Raw genomic sequence first — 15,721 nt, 5'->3', positions numbered from 1 at the left:
ATCGTTTTACTCGCGCTTCATCACAGGCGATTTTGGGGACAGAAGAGGATAAAAGTGAAAATTCTCTAGTGTGAGCTCTTACGTAGTTTACATTAGTTTATACTATTAGTGTACGATTATATAAAGGCGAAACGACTTCGAGGACTTTCGGCAAATTGTTGAATACAATATTGACAGCTTTGTGACATTTCCTCTTAAATGTTTCGACCGATTCTTATACTCGTGTTTAAATTGTCTCGATTTACATTCTTCCGATTGACTTAAGATATTACCGCCATTCTATAGGTTGTTGTGTTTAGAACAGCATTTGTACCGCAATCTTCCAAGGTACAAGATTGATTCATATACCGGTTGTACATGAATTAAAAATTAATATACATAATAAATAATAATCGAGCACGGTAAGGGCTGCACAGTGAAGAGAAAGAAAAGGGCGAGACAAATATAAATGTTAAGCAAGAAAGAGAGATATAACTGAGCGATTCTTCTCATATATAACGTCAATGTTTTATTTTTATATAGAACGCTTGAGACATGTACGTCTGTGTCGATTCCAAGAACGTGAAAATGACAAAGATGAACGAACATAACGTATGAATAATAAAAAAAGAAATGTTTAGAAAAATCTATTGCATATTAGATGCGAATAAATTTAGATCGCGAGACTGAAAGTTTCTAACATTTCTGCACAATTTTCGAATTACTTTAGATAATATGCTTCGTACATATAACGTCCTTATATATATATATATATATATATATATATATATATATATATATATATATATATTACACATCACGTTCTATGCACACGCGCACACACACACATACACATACATCCATGAAGATACGTGACATCTTTTCTTACAATTCCGTTACATATGTATGTATATAAATTGTAAGAAAAGTTTTATCAGATTTATTGTTTGGGGTCATTACCCGGAAAAAAATCAGCTCTCTCTCTCTCTCTCTCTCTCTTTATCCTTATCCTGCGCCATTTTCTACATCTTCTATTACGCGCGAAAGTGACGATAAAACTATCGACCAAGTTGAGTATGCGTTTTTGCATTTCCAATGACTGTGTGTGGGTGTGTGCGTATTATATAAACGAGGTAGATATTTTTATATAACAATCATTTATTAATTTAATTATAATTATTGCATTAATGACAAAATGCACCATCTTTTCCTCTTTAGGGTTTCAAATCCTGTTGTTAATGCACACATACGTATCTGCGTATGCGTGTAAGAATGTACAAGAGCGCAACTTAACGATATAATAAGAAAATGCCAATAAAGTACTACGAATTTTCATACAGATGCTATGTACATGAAATCTCACAATGAACGTATATTACTTATGTTGGAAATGGAAGAATCGATAAAACATCTTATCTTGTCTCTATCTGAGCGGAATAATGTTTGAATATATTCAAACATATTCTCTCTTTACGCCAATTACGATAGTTAAGTGACAGGGTGTCACCATATACCATACATCATCATACTAATAAGATTTTGATAAAATTTTAACGATAAACGGATAAACAGAGAGTCCCTTAAATTCCACAAGTAAAAATATAAAATACGTAAAATACGTTTTATCTATAGTATGCATCAATAAATCAACGTGTGGATGATGTTTCTATTTTTTTTTACTAAGGAGCGCTCCACTAATAGTCAATAACTTTATCATAAATTTCTGAAGATTGTATGCTGTTACGCTTTCTTTCAACTGTCGCAAAAAAATTATACAATTTCATTGAAAATCGATAGAAAAACAATTAATAATTCACCAAGAGATGTAAAAGATTCGCAGATTTTTATTTGCATACGACATTAGAGACATCGTTACAATATAACGTTAGTTAATCCACCTCTCAATTTCTTACTTCAAATACAAACGAGATGGAAAAAAAACTGGTAAAGTTGTGAATTTTTAGAGTGCGTTATTGCATTCTACATGCCAAATTACATAAATGTATTGGCATTATTCTTTCTCTTCCGATTAGGAAAAGATGGTATTTAACGTACCACGAATCTATCATTCGCTTCTATCGTATTGTAATGCCTAATTTACAAATTTATCTCTCGAAGAGAAAAAAAAGTTATATTGTTTTGGAAAAGGAATAAAATCTCAAACTCGATTCTGTTTCTTTTGTAAAACAAGCAATTTAATATAACAACGTGGTAATATAACAAACAAAATTCGTTGAATTATATATTTCAATTAGTTTGAAGAAGAAAATTTTTTTCAAGAGTAAAAAGGACCAAATAAATAATGTAATAATGTAAAATATGTCATTGATGCTGAAACGATTATTTAAAATTTTAACTTGTCAACTTGTTCAAGTTTGAAAAAAATCACAACAGGTACATTCTTTTCTGAACATACAGACAACTCGCCACACTTTGAGTATATTTACAGGATATTATAAAATCAATAATATTATCATGTTCTTATCTACCTGTTGACAAAATACATAGCAATAAGATGTATACACTAGGAACATGGGTTGATTTCTCTCTCTCTCTCTCTCTCTCATATTAATAACAAATCATCTTGGATCGTTTCGTAAAGCTCATAGGTATGTGGGGAATAAAGCTTCTTCTCTCTCGTTACTAATCTCTCTTGTGAATTAAAAAATAAAATAAAATAAAATAAAACAAAATCATCTAAATAGTAGAATAAAAACATCCCTCTTCCCGCTTCATAAACGGAGATAAAAATATACGTTACGTAATCACATGGAATAATTATGTCCGTAAAATTGAAAGTGGAGGAGGCCCGGATTGCCTCATCATCATAGCGAAACTACTCAGCCCTTGGTCGCTCGGTTGCTGATCATGGGGATCGTTTTGCGAAATATTTATATGTTTGACTCGACTGCTATTATGACTTTGTAAATGTTTCTTCAAGTGATCTTTTCTATAGAAAGCTTTGCCACACTCGGTACAAATTTGATTTTTGCTACCCGAATGAGTAATCATATGACGCGCCAAGTGCTCGTTACGTTTGAACGCCTTACAGCACATGTTACATCGATAGGGTCTATCTTTATTATGACCTTGCTTGTGGCGATCCAGGTGTTCCTTTCGTTTCAAGCTTGCCCCGCAAATATCACAGATATGCGGTCTTTGTTTGTGATCTTCTAGATGTTCGTGAAGCGCCTCCCGATCGTCAAATCTGTACGCACACTCGGGGCAATGGTAAACCAACATACCTTACACACACAAAAGAATTATAAAAAAGAATATTATACTAATTATTAGATGGTCGATAATGAAATAATGGATGAATGGATGGACAAATATTTTACAATTTTATAGAAATACAAATGTGTCGTTTTTTGTTGTTTTTTTTGTCACATGCAATGACAATTACAAATGTGACGGGTGAAAGAATAAATGAGCGCTACTTTGAGCGTACAAGATACTCAACGTCACTCACCATTAATATGCTGCGGTTCAATTTCAAATTGGATCTTTGGTCTTACTTCTCGACAGGTGGTTGTAGAATCGATACCAGCACCACAGTCCTCGTACTTGGTTACGTACGGCAAACCCAAGGTACTGGAACAACGCGCCAGGAACTCGGACGTAAGCCTAAAGTCAATTTGCAGAGGATCCGTCATAGTCGCGGCGTCCACTTTTTGCACGGTCTGCGTGCCGGATGACTGTTGCGAGACTGATTGTGAGATTTGCACGGAACAGAGCTCTTTGCCGCTACGCAAATTACTTTCATTCCGATTTTCGTCGGTTTGTTGGAAACTATGCTGCGGTGGATGGGCAGAATAACCATATCCAGCCACGTTGAGTACTTGGATTGGCCGCTGCGGAATATTTGGAGAATATTTTACGTTACCGCGTGGATCGTAAGCCATTGCACTGTAATCAGTTTGCAAACCGCAGCGTTTGGCAAGTGGTGTCTCCAGCTCGTCTCTCGCTGTCTCTCACGCGAGACGAGACGATCGAGACTGTTGCACTAATCGCGATCGGCACGTACGACGTCTGCAGTGTTGTCGCCTTTAACAAAGAAAATTTTAGAGAGACGTGAGAAATTTAAAAAGACTTTTAAGACGTACGCCGCCGCTGCCGCCGCTGCCACCGTCGCGCTACCGCGTGGCTCGTGTACCGCGACGATTGTATTTACGTTAATTATGAAATTATAATTGACGAGAGTTATTGGAAAAAAGAAAAAAAAAGTACATCTTACGGTGAAAGGACTAGGATCATCGTAGAGGACGACAAAGCTGAGAGTCGTCGTGCGTGTGTATACGCGTTGTCTCCTCAATCTCATGCTCATCTGATCGTTCTCTCTCTTCCAACGCTCATCGTCGTCTTTACAGCAGTCCGCCGAAGCGCTGAACGTTCAACTCTCTGCATCCGCGCCATGGCCATTATAGTCAACCACATTGCGCGAGAGAGTTAAATTGTGTCTGGCGCGCGCGCGCGCGGGACAGGTAATTTGTCTGCATTCATCGAAAACGACGAATCACGATGATTCAAATTACGGATCGTTGCGGATCTCTCTTGGTCTCTGCAGTCTCTCCGCTCTGTTTCACCCAGCTCCACTGAGCTCCACCGTCCATCTATTTGCTCGAATCGTTTATATCGGTACCGGCCATCTTTACGCATCAGCTGCTGCTCAGCTTTGTGCTGCTTTGTGCGTGCTCAGCGCTCAGCGTGCTACGCTACCTGCACTGCACCCAACTGCACCCGCACCGCACCGTGCACGTATGTTAACGTATGTACATACATACATACGCCTGTCGCCTACTACGCGAACTCGGAGTACTACGGCCCGGCGCTGAGCGCACCTGGGCGCACCTGGGCGCACCTAGGCGCACCGGTGGACACCGGCAGCTCTCAGCTCACAGCTGGCTTCTACTATTGTGCAATATTGTGGCTCGGAGGAGTCGGAGCAAGTCGGAGCAAGTCGGAGTGTTCGGGACGTTCGGGTCCCAACCATGCATCTCTACCGCGCACTCTGCCTTCTAAAACCGGACCATCCGGACTCTCTCTTTCTCTCCCCCCCCCCCCATCATTAAAAGTAACGAAATATTATCTATTTAATTGTTTTTAATTCGAGCAAGAGTCAATTTGAAAAAAAATATTTTCTAACGTACAGACAGTACAAACTTAATTGATTTGCGATCGATCGAAATTGTCAAGTTAAAGTTAGAACGAAGCAGAGTTTTGGAACGCGCGCGGTTCATACGGCAGACTTGCAGTGTGCAGTGTTTCCCCTCTAGTCTAGCACTTTGTTTAAACGACGTTGCTTTTTCTCTCGTTGCGCTGCTCCTCCCCCCCCCCTCTCCACATATGGCTGCTGCGCTTTTTTGGACATTTCCCAAGCAGAACAAGTCAAAATGACACCAAAGTGAATCGTGAATTGATTGAAAAGTGACTTTTAATGATCATTTTGCAGTCACTTTGACATCATTTTGACGTCGTGATAACTCGATCCCTGTTCCGCTTGGTTTCGATCGGTTCGATCGGACGAGACGAAAGATTTATTAACTACGTAAACGCACCGTGCCGCGCGCAAATTGCGCGTCTCGTAGAGGACAAAAGAGGACAAAAGAGGACAAAAGAGGTTTGAAAGAAAAATTATTCCCTTTCCAACTGATTTTATTCAATCGCGTACGTTTGGATTTGTACGCGTCTCATACGTGAGTCCGATGTCACACGTCGTTTGAGATTATCGTTTTTTACTATTTCTACGTAACAAAGTACATTTCAATATGAATACGCTACGAAAAGTGTTAACTATAAATTTTTTGACGATTGAAGCTGGAATCTTAATTGGGCATGTATGTATACATAATATGCTATATGCGCGAGAGCGGATCGATCCACGGCACGGCCGCGAGCTGCTTCCAGTGCTTCCTCGATCTCGCCGCGCGCGGGCTTTTCGAATTGCTTCTTAGCTTAGCGAATAAAGCACTTTTGTAACGTAAACGCGCGTACACAATAGAGAAAGAGAGAAAATATGTATATAAAATTCTGTATTATTAAATTTACATTCGCTTAAATTTACGTTCGCACGCGTACGTAGACTGCATCTTATTCACGTATAGTCTACTTATAATAAAGCTCTAAAGAGATTCGAGATTCTCTTTGGAGAGAGAAAATGAGACAATGAGAGAGCTTCACGAGCTCGGTGCACCATTCGACTTGGCCGTCGACGGCGAAGACGGACTTCTCGCGGAAACTTTAGCGAAAGAATTTTCCATTCTGCTGATCAACTTTAAAAAGGTGTTTCTTTTGACCGGGCCATTATTCTCGGACGAATCCTCCGTCTCCTCGGCCCGAACGTCGTTACCAACTACGCCAATGCCAACGACGAGGTCTTGACAACGTCTATTCGTCTCGCTGGAACAGTTAAAGTCGCTCGTGACACGTGATTTTCTGTTGACGGCAAATCGATTCCAAGCCTTCTTGTCGGAACTGATCGATTTAGTATCGTCGTTTTCTCTCTTTTCGACAAGGTCTCTTTGTCGCGCGGTAAAATCGACCCATAGCGCGATATCGTCGTACAATTCTTCGGTCTGTTCCATTTCCACGGCAGCGTCATTATCATCGTTGTCGTCGTCGTCGTCGTCGTCGTCGTCGTCGTCGTCGTCGTCATCGTCGTCGTCGTCGTCGTTGTCGTCGTCGGCACCGTCGCCACGAGGAATAGAGCAGTTCTCGCCAACGCTTCTTGGGGACTGATAATGCTCCGTCTCTTCAGGGACAGGAATCGAGTCGCCTCCGCCGTCCGTCTTCGATTCCGTCTGCTTGTACGTCGCAATGTGTACAGCTTCGTTTCTTTGTGCTTTCGTATATAAATCGCGTGTCGATCGCAACGTTATTTCCTATCGAAAGAAATGAGTATACACCTTATGTATTAAGTAAATTTCATTTATTAAATTAGACAGCTATTAGGTATTGTTACAACAAAAGTTTTACCTGATCGTGATTTTTATCGTGTCGTTCTCGATAAGCGCTCACGTCGTCGTAAAAGTCTCCAGTTTCGTCGGAATGTCTTTGATTTTCAGCTGCTAACGATTTTATTTCGTAAATTGGCCTAGGTGGAGGAGGACAATTATATTCCGGTAATTCTTTCTCTTCGTTCGCCAAGGATTCCCGATTCGACGTCAAATCGGACGCGTCGTCGTAGGTAGAGGTAGTTTGCTTCTTATCCACAGATGAATTCAACGAAACTTTACCCTTGTAGCGATGTCTCTTGTCCGATATATATTTGTCAGATTCTCTTCCCAAAACTCTACCCAATAAAGATTTTTTTTCCTTTTCAAGCTTGCTCGACATTTTCATCTGATCCTTGATGAATCTTCTGTTCGGAATCAAGTTCTACATCGAAACACAAACAAACCAAAAAATTACTTGAAAATACCATTATCTTTTATCTTTTCGCGACTGTTTTAAAGTGAAAGAGAGAAGACGGGAGAAGATGTACGCTTGCATTATCTAAATTACTTATCGCGAGAGTAAACTTTGGTTGATCGTTTGACGATACGAGAGAAAGATCGATTGAGCATTTATCACTGCGTGCCATAGCACGCAAGCCAAGCCCTCTAAGGACGTATGTACGACAATCAAGTAAAAAAGAAAAGAGAAAATTGCAATGATTGAAAGACGCTAGAAGATTAAAAAAGAGAAAATTAAATGGAATATAAGAGCAAAATATAAGAGAGAGATTAGCGTTACAAAGTTACTTCATCTCTCATGCGGCGAATAACGTAACATAATTAATGCTTTGCGAAATCACTAAAACTAGGCTTACTTGCACGTCATCGTAAAACTCTCGTTCCTTATCCTCGGCACCGGCGCGAGATGCGTCGTTATTCCGATTTCGTTCTGGTTCAAATGGTTCAATGCTCGTAGCGTCGGTGATTCGCGAAGGTCTAGTAACGATATCGTCGTACGTGTCTCGAAAGGATGTCACATCGTTCACACGGGACTCGCGTATCTCCTCGCGTACCTCTTCCCCATTGGGGATACGAACGTCGTCGTACGCGACAGCTTCGTCGACAGATTGCTCGATGAGAACTGCTTGCGAGATCTCTCGCTGCTGCTGCTGCTGCTGCTCCTGCTGCTGCTGCTGCTTCCGCTTCTTCTCGTCGCTTTCAACATCAGCCTGCTTCTTTTTCGACAATACCATATTTTGATAAGGCGTTACATTTCTCAAATCTTCAATTCTGTGATAAATGTCGTCCTCTTCGTCATCCTCGTCCCTGTAAGAGGCGGAGACTACTGTCTGCGTGAGAGGATTATCGGGCGGTAACGAGGGTAGCCTACGTGGTATTCGAGCCGGTAGCGGAGGTGCTTTTCCACTTGCCGCTGTATCATCCTTTCGTTCGAAAGATCGTTCGTCGCTGACTCGCGCACTTGACTCGTTATCCGCGACATTCCGATGTGGATTACGGCACTGCTGCTGCTGCTGCTGCTGCTGCTGCTGCTGCTGCTGCTGCTGCTGCCCACTGCCGCTTGCCTCCGCTGACCCAAAGGAGGAGAAGGAGGAGGAGAACGATCTCCTTCGCCTTCTTCCTTCCTTCTTTTCACCCTCGTTGCGACATCCCACCTCACAGATCTTGGCTATCCATTGATCCATGTCCTTCGGTGTTCTCGCGATAAACTGTAAAGTTTCGTTTCCAGGACTGTACATTTCAAAGGCCGCGTCGCTCTTTCGTCGATCGCGAGGTACGATGTTCGGTGCGGGACGGGCCATATAACCCCGAATCGGATAAATTGTGTACGGTCGATTGTGCCGTTCGCTTCGATAGATGAGCAGATACGATCCGACCAATGCGATCCAGCAAGCACGCCGGCTTTCCGATAGAAACAACTTTTTTCCTTCTCTCCTGTAGAGCGGACCGCATTTGTAACACTTGCTTCTAATTTGCATCGCCGATAGATTTTTGTAAATTCCGATGAGCATCTGGCTCTCAGCATCGTCGTTACTACCGTCCTCTCGACAAACGTCCCCACAATTGTCGTTGGCCGACACGCTCGCGCTCTGCCCTTCGTTCTCAAAGCTTTCGTAATAATCCTGATGAATATGTATGCTCCGATTGCGCTTTTGAGATTCTTGAAATTCTTGAGATTCTCGAGATTCTTCCACGCACATTCCTACGTATTCCTCCGAATCGGCTTCCACGTTTCTCGTCGTCAGTAATAAGCTCTTTGGGCCAGACTTCATGTCCAAGTAGGGTTCCGGGGACGACGTTCGACTTGGAGTCGTCGTCGTCGTCGCGCGGGTAACGCTCAGAGTGTTTTTCGAACGTATCAACAGCTTCTTTCGCAAACTCTCGAGCGTAAGTGGAAGCTGCGCCTCGCGAAGGCATTCCAGAAATGTTATCACTTCTGCCAACAGATTTTCGTTTAGAGCGCGATCGCGTTTCGAAAAACACGTTTACATTTACTCGCGAAAAAATCTTACGGGGCACAGATTTCCCTCAAAGTTACAACGTTTCTATTACGCGTACCTATGTATATACGTACCTTGCAATATGTCGTTAATGTTGTTGATTTCCATCCTGTTGTCCCGTTCACCTCGCGTGCTCTGTTTTTAACAAACGGTTGTGACAAACTTAATCGAGTCCAAAATTGTGACATTTTCCACCGAAAGGATTTGTAAATTATCATTGACTTAGCGCAGAAAATAGAGCGTAGAGCAGAAAAATGAACAGGGGTAAGTATAATTAACGTTCAGAGATGTTCCATTCTGGACTTGATTTATTCTATATAATGCACTCTACGTTAGTGACTACGCGTAACGTCGCGTCGTTTGAAAAGATGGCGAATCGAGTAACGTAAAATTTTTATATTCTCAAGTTTTGATTTTTGTGATAATTCCTAAATTTATTATCGTCATTTTTTTTTCAATTTGTTTCACATTAGTTTGTTTTTAGTTCTTTATGTTATTTTGAATATTACTTTACTTTTTACTTTTTTTTATAAATTTAATTAATTTTATTAATAAATTTCAGGGGCAAGTTAACATCACTGTTAATACTTACCGCGCGATTTAAGTTTTAAGAATGTAACGTAATATTTAATTCAGTCAACACATAATATAATTTTATTTTTGTTTAAAAAATGAGAAATTATATGAAAAACGGACAGAGGGACGAAGAGTATACACAAGTACAATGGCAGCAAAAAAAGTGATTGAAAAGAAAATTTATGTGTAAACTAATTTACGTAATAAAGCAGCTTTACGTCAATTGGTTTACGTAAATTTTTTATTTTTAATGGAAATTATTAAGAAAATTTGTTTAAATAAAAGACTGGTTAATAATAAATGATAATAAGAACACTATGCTGCGAGTTTTCCATTAAATAGTAATATCTATAATATTACTTTGTTCAGCGTCTAATATGTTTAATGAATAAATGTCCATTCTATCACTTACAACAAAAGAACAACCTAACATAACAGCTACTTTTTGAAAAAGTGTTAATTTTAGCCACGGCCTATATAGTCTCAGGCCTATAACGCTTAGCGCGGACGTGACGGCATCCTTATAATTTGGTCCCTACACAGGATGTACCGCGAGATATAGCCACTGTAGATAAGGTTTTATCAAGCCTTATTGAAACCTTTTTATTCCGTATAACCGATCTGTATATGAGCAAATCTGTATATATACTCGTATATACGTAGCATGCACCACCGTGTCATTTTTAATAATTCATTTTAACCGCGTGCCGCCGCGTAATTTTTATTACTGCATCTACTATATTTATTATTTAACAATGAATATTCGATTGACGGTTATCAACAAGTATTGTTAACAAGTATGTACAAGGTACAAGGTACAAGGTCAAACATGGTAATCCAAATTGAAAACGATCCGAGAATACAACGTAACGGTAAAACGTGAGATCGCAAGATAGATTGTTGTGTATTTTAAGATATAATTCGCCTTTTCAATTAGCCCGTCCGATGTCGTTCGAGTTACTTTGATTCGAGTTATTGTCGTTTATTCGGGTGAGGAATTCCTCGAGCGCTTTGCCCGATGACGCGGCCATCGCGGCCGTCGCGGCCGTCGCCTGCAGTTGAGTACTCTCATTAACTTGAAACAATCGATCATTTTAAATCGCTCGCAAATTCTTAGCCCGCTTCGCGATCTTTTCGCGATTCTTTCGCACGCCGTCGCGCCGCGTTCTCTCTGGAAAGATTATCGTTTCTCGTTTAATTTTTAAATTTTTGCAAGTGAAACTAATAACTTTTCGGCGAGCGGCGAAGTAGAGTCGTGAGTATATGTATATAAAAAGAGAGCTTTGCGGAAAAGAAAGATTATAGTACTTGCCACACAGAGATTCGAGCCGACTCCTAGTTAGTACGAATGATGCGAACCAAAGAGTCGAGAGTTTGCTGCGTCGAACCGCGCGTGGCTGTGCGCGGTTAAAATGAAAGGAACGTCGTAAACGATGGTCGGATTCGATATCGTCCATGTAACGTCGAACGAATGACTGTCGCGTCTCGTTAGAATTCAATTAGCGCGAGGCGTGAGGCGTGCGAGCGATCCAAGGCGACTCCCGCAGAGATCCGTTGCACCGCTCCACGCGCCGCGCCCGCCGCTTCTCCTACGCCTCTTTCACGTTCTGACTCATTCATCGAGTCCATCGCGTCCATCTCTCTCTCTCTCTCTCTCTCTTGCTCTTCTTCCTTCAAACAATCATCGTTTTAATTCATCATTTCTCCGTCAACGAAAAAAATAGCTCTACTCTACACCCTCTTTATTTGAAACTCGCAATCTCGCAATCGTTGGACGTTGAACGATGCTTCGAAACTCTATGAAAAATCTATTATATATTGTGCTTTCGTCACGCAAGCAAATAGATCGCTAGGAAAAAGAAACTTAGGAAGCTTAAGAAATGATGATGAAATGATTAAATATGTTTTATTATATAAAACTAATTTGCCATTAAATATACTTGTATCATGGTAGAAATGGAGAGGAGTTGTGATCCTCCACTCTCCCATGTAACATAGTTTATTTTTAGCTTTTTCAGTCAAGAGAAAAGTAACGTTGCACAGTAACGGACATTGTTAAACACCTAAATCTAACAATTTTTTCGATCAGTCATGCTAATGTTATTCAACTTGTGGCTAATTTCAGTGAAATGGAGAAGAATCGCCGCTTTTGACGTTTTTACATCTCGTTGACAGTAGCGGTCTTTTGAAAAGTAGACTTTAGACTGTTTTTTCTTATTTTTAAAAATTAGAAAAACGTGCATGTGCTTAAATTATTCTGTAAGGCGCGATATGTGCATTTTTATCAAAAAGCATGTACATCGATGTACGTCGTCGTTACAAACATAAATAATTTTCATCTTACACAAGTGTAGAATAAAAGTCACAGAGTAATAACTTTGTAGGAAAAAATTTCAGTGTAATTCCCAAGGAACTTTACCGCGAATTTTCTCTAATGGTTTGACATAAACGTCGGTTGAGATTTCTGACATTTCTGGCCACTGATCGGCCTTGGCTTGCTCCACTTCCTCGTCGACTTGTTTGTAGATTGACGTTCGTATGTCCTAAACATCCACAAATAGAGTAGCATTGTAATCTCTAGCATTATTAAATATTTGTCGCCGTAAATGAAAATTTCAAGTTTAAAACGTTTGATGCATGAAATGCTCTTCTTCAATCTCTATTGAGAGAAGTAATTATTAAAAGAAATAAAGAAATGTCGTACATACATGCACCGCGCGCGGTAGCACGAGTGCGCGAGTGCAAAGTTTGCAAAATTGGATATATAATATATGTTTCCGTGGTGCGAAAGCGAGTTATATACCTCGACGTCTTTTTCGGTCATAAGGCCCTTCTCGATGATCAACTTGGTAAATAACATAATTGGGTCATGCTCGGTTTGCATAGCTTTAATCTCTTCTCTGGTACGATACGAGTAACCGGGATCGCTCATACTGTGCCCAAAATAACGATAGGTTGCCATCTCCAACACAATTGGACCATTTCTCAGTGCGTAATCTCTGCTAAAGCGTATGGCTTCTCGTACGTCCACAATCTTCATTCCATCGACCTGTTAGATATTAGGTAAGAGAGCACAAGAGATTAAAAGTATATACTCCGTTAAACGTGCGATGCACCTGCCACCTCAGCCACTGGATAATTGACCTTTATTCCCGGCACGAGGTCTCCGCGCGTATAAAGCCGAGTATTGGCCGAGTGTCGATGTACGGCCGTGCCCATACCGTATCTATTATTTTCACAGACGTAGACCACCGGTAGATTCCAGAGCTTCGCCATGTTCCAAGCTTCGTAAATTTGACCCTGCGAGGCTGCTCCATCGCCGTACAAGGTAAAGGACACGGCGCCCGTGCCGTTGTACTTGTGGGCTAAAGCTATACCGGTCCCGATAGGTACCTACGAGAATCGTCGAACGATTGATAGCGAGTAATTGCTCCGAGTCATTGCTCTCGAGTCAAGGTGATTTCTGTCAACCTGTCCTCCGACGATGCCGTCGCCACCGTAAAATCGCGGAGCGTACATGTGCATCGAACCGCCCTTACCCTTGGCCGCGCCCGTCTTCCGGCCCATCAGTTCCGCGAGGACCGAGCGAACCGGGATACCAAACGCGACAGCGAAACCGTGACACCTGTATGCCGTGATAACGGTGTCTCGTTCAGCCAGAGCCATTTTCAAACCTACAGCTACAGCTTCCTGCCGACACGACAGGCCACACAACTACAATTTGCATTATTTATCACGAGTATCGCACGCTATCTCTATCATCTCGCTATCTACCTGACCAACGTATAAGTGTAAAAAGCCATTGATCAGCCGCTGTCTGTACAATTCTGCAGCTCTGTTCTCCATCCGACGTATGTAGGTCATTGTCTTTAGTGCGTAAGCAGCATCTTTCACGTTTAAAGTTGATTTTTCAACCGGCCCTTTGTCAAGTCGATACAGATCGTATTTCTGAGAAAAGGGAGAGAAAGCGACTATTGATCAGACCTTTCTAAGACTCCCTCTCCTTAGGAAGAGACGGATAGATAGATGGAGAGTCGCTCCCTCCCCCTTCTCTCTCTCTCTCTCTCTCTCTCTCTCGAAAATGAATATTGAATAAAAATGAATCGCGGCATCGATTTATACCGATTCTACGGCAGCTTCTTTGGTAATATTGCGATAATGCCAAGTCAAGTTGTGTCGCACGCTACAGCGATTAAGTGATAATCCTAACTTTGTCCACATTGAGTACATCATACTTGTCATACTTGTCTTTGCACTTTGTCCTTAAAAAAAGTTACTTTTACGTACATTGACTTCTCAAATCAATATTTATCGTTCACGATACGTTATCGATCCATTTTTCACAGCAAGACATGTGTACTATATATCTTTAGCGTACATACCTTTCTTCTTACTTTTAACTAGAGTAAAACAAGAGTTACTATCCGTTACTATTCGTAATGCAAATAAAAGTTTATTTTACGAGGGACATAATCATATCTGAAAAATATTCACTATTCCACTTCTCCAAAAAAGATAATAAGATAACCGATCAAATTAAATAGTAAATGTAGACGGTTTGGATTTTTAATGCGATTCGATCAATCGCAAAATGACAAACGTATCACAAACGTAAGTATATATAAGCTGCTTTCGAAATTTATTGAAAATCTTATGTAACGTCAACTATAGATATTTTGTAGTGCTGGCAATATTTATCGAAATGTATGTATCGATTTATAATCACAGTATGATCAGTTTTACTTATAATAATAATAATAATAATATAATATATATATATATCGCGTATGCCTCTTTCGAACATGTTAAATTAGGACTTGGTACTGATAACTTGATAAAAATTGTTTTCATAATTTTCCATAAAATTTCTCACAATTTCTAATTATGTGAAATTATAAGAAATTTTTCTAATATTTTTTGAAACACTTTTTATATTATTACGGAGCAAGACCAAAATGTTTACTGCAATCTTTTAGCTCTCTCTCTCTCTCTCTCTCTCTCTCTTTCTCTCTCTAGAAAAAAATGTTGTAATTTTCACACGAAAGCAACCTTGCGTCATTAAAAATTTCTCGCGTATCAATTGAATAAATGAGGTGGACGTGATATAGAACCTGGTGAGGATCATGTGGATAGTGTTGGTGCTGCTCGTATATATGATCATGTGATCAATCTAGAAATCGCATACCCGAGGTCCCTACGAATCTGATACCGATCGACGGAAAATTTCATCTTGTCGCTTCCAAAATATTCCAGTTTGCCTTTTATTTTCACACAACACATTATGATTATTTATTTTCTTCTTAAAATATAAATTATTAGCATGGACAATTCTTAACTGTGTCTTTAATGTAATGAATAATCGGATAAATGTTTTGACAGATTGAATTTTATAATTCATAAATTGTAAATTTGAATTTCAAATCATGTTTGTTCCAAGTAAGAGAGGGGGAGTTTAATGTTGTTTTTATATTTTAAAACTCTAGATAAATCTTTATAAATATTTTTGTTAAAATAGAAATTTTTTTTAATTAATACGTCTGTTTAACATATTCACATACAATGTTTTCTTTTTTAAATAAAAGAACATATCTAGTTAATTTATTTTTAAATGCGTTTAAAATCGCTAAATATAAAAATGGGATTCAAAATAAGAATAAAAAATGTCTGAAAAAATATTTGCAAATTCTAATGAGAATTCGTATTAGGAGAAAC

General features: G+C 39.9%; 3 protein-coding genes across 4 annotated transcripts; all 3 read right to left on the bottom strand.

Annotated features, from left to right (window-relative positions):
* Positions 1-1,117: 1,117 nt before the first annotated feature.
* On the bottom strand, positions 1,118-4,975 carry LOC105205530 (zinc finger protein 534). Its single transcript, XM_011174909.3, has 3 exons — positions 4,217-4,975; positions 3,452-4,026; positions 1,118-3,224 (listed from the first exon to the last, which is right to left on the bottom strand). Exons 2-3 carry the CDS (start codon positions 3,882-3,884, stop codon positions 2,758-2,760), a joined length of 900 nt encoding a protein of 299 aa, XP_011173211.1. The 5' UTR covers positions 3,885-4,026; positions 4,217-4,975; the 3' UTR covers positions 1,118-2,757.
* A 641-nt stretch (positions 4,976-5,616) lies between these two features.
* On the bottom strand, positions 5,617-11,653 carry LOC105205528 (uncharacterized protein DDB_G0283697). Of its 2 annotated transcripts, none has more exons than XM_011174907.3 (5): positions 11,322-11,653; positions 9,508-9,568; positions 7,790-9,366; positions 6,955-7,356; positions 5,617-6,860 (listed from the first exon to the last, which is right to left on the bottom strand). In XM_011174907.3, exons 2-5 carry the CDS (start codon positions 9,539-9,541, stop codon positions 6,156-6,158), a joined length of 2,718 nt encoding a protein of 905 aa, XP_011173209.2. In that variant the 5' UTR covers positions 9,542-9,568; positions 11,322-11,653; the 3' UTR covers positions 5,617-6,155. The 2 variants fall into 2 exon arrangements, with proteins under 2 accessions (XP_011173209.2, XP_011173208.2); XM_011174906.3 differs by having other exon boundaries at positions 7,790-9,369; positions 11,322-11,650.
* A 246-nt stretch (positions 11,654-11,899) lies between these two features.
* LOC105205527 (pyruvate dehydrogenase E1 component subunit alpha, somatic form, mitochondrial) lies at positions 11,900-15,591 on the bottom strand. Its single transcript, XM_011174905.3, has 5 exons — positions 13,784-15,591; positions 13,481-13,699; positions 13,154-13,402; positions 12,813-13,058; positions 11,900-12,552 (listed from the first exon to the last, which is right to left on the bottom strand). Exons 1-5 carry the CDS (start codon positions 13,871-13,873, stop codon positions 12,403-12,405), a joined length of 954 nt encoding a protein of 317 aa, XP_011173207.2. The 5' UTR covers positions 13,874-15,591; the 3' UTR covers positions 11,900-12,402.
* Positions 15,592-15,721: the final 130 nt, after the last annotated feature.

Source organism: Solenopsis invicta, chromosome 9, assembly GCF_016802725.1.
Source record: "Solenopsis invicta isolate M01_SB chromosome 9, UNIL_Sinv_3.0, whole genome shotgun sequence".
NCBI lineage: Eukaryota > Metazoa > Arthropoda > Insecta > Hymenoptera > Formicidae > Solenopsis > Solenopsis invicta.
Note: the sequence above shows the minus strand (reverse complement) of the source record. Positions and strands in the feature narration are given on the sequence as shown.

Coding starts and splice junctions, on each gene's coding strand:
- LOC105205528 (XM_011174906.3), bottom strand. CDS start 9,541: ATGGAAATCAACAACATTAACGACATATTGCAAG. Junction 9,370..9,507: donor CATTAACGACATATTGCAAG/GTACGTATATAC, acceptor ATCTGTTGGCAG/AAGTGATAACATTTCTGGAA. Junction 7,357..7,789: donor AGTTTTACGATGACGTGCAA/GTAAGCCTAGTT, acceptor GTTTCGATGTAG/AACTTGATTCCGAACAGAAG.
- LOC105205530 (XM_011174909.3), bottom strand. CDS start 3,884: ATGGCTTACGATCCACGCGGTAACGTAAAATATTCTCCAAATATTCCG. Junction 3,225..3,451: donor TGAACCGCAGCATATTAATG/GTGAGTGACGTT, acceptor TGTGTGTGTAAG/GTATGTTGGTTTACCATTGC.
- LOC105205527 (XM_011174905.3), bottom strand. CDS start 13,873: ATGACCTACATACGTCGGATGGAGAACAGAGCTGCAGAATTGTACAGA. Junction 13,403..13,480: donor ACGGCATCGTCGGAGGACAG/GTTGACAGAAAT, acceptor CGATTCTCGTAG/GTACCTATCGGGACCGGTAT. Junction 12,553..12,812: donor TGACCGAAAAAGACGTCGAG/GTATATAACTCG, acceptor GTGGATGTTTAG/GACATACGAACGTCAATCTA.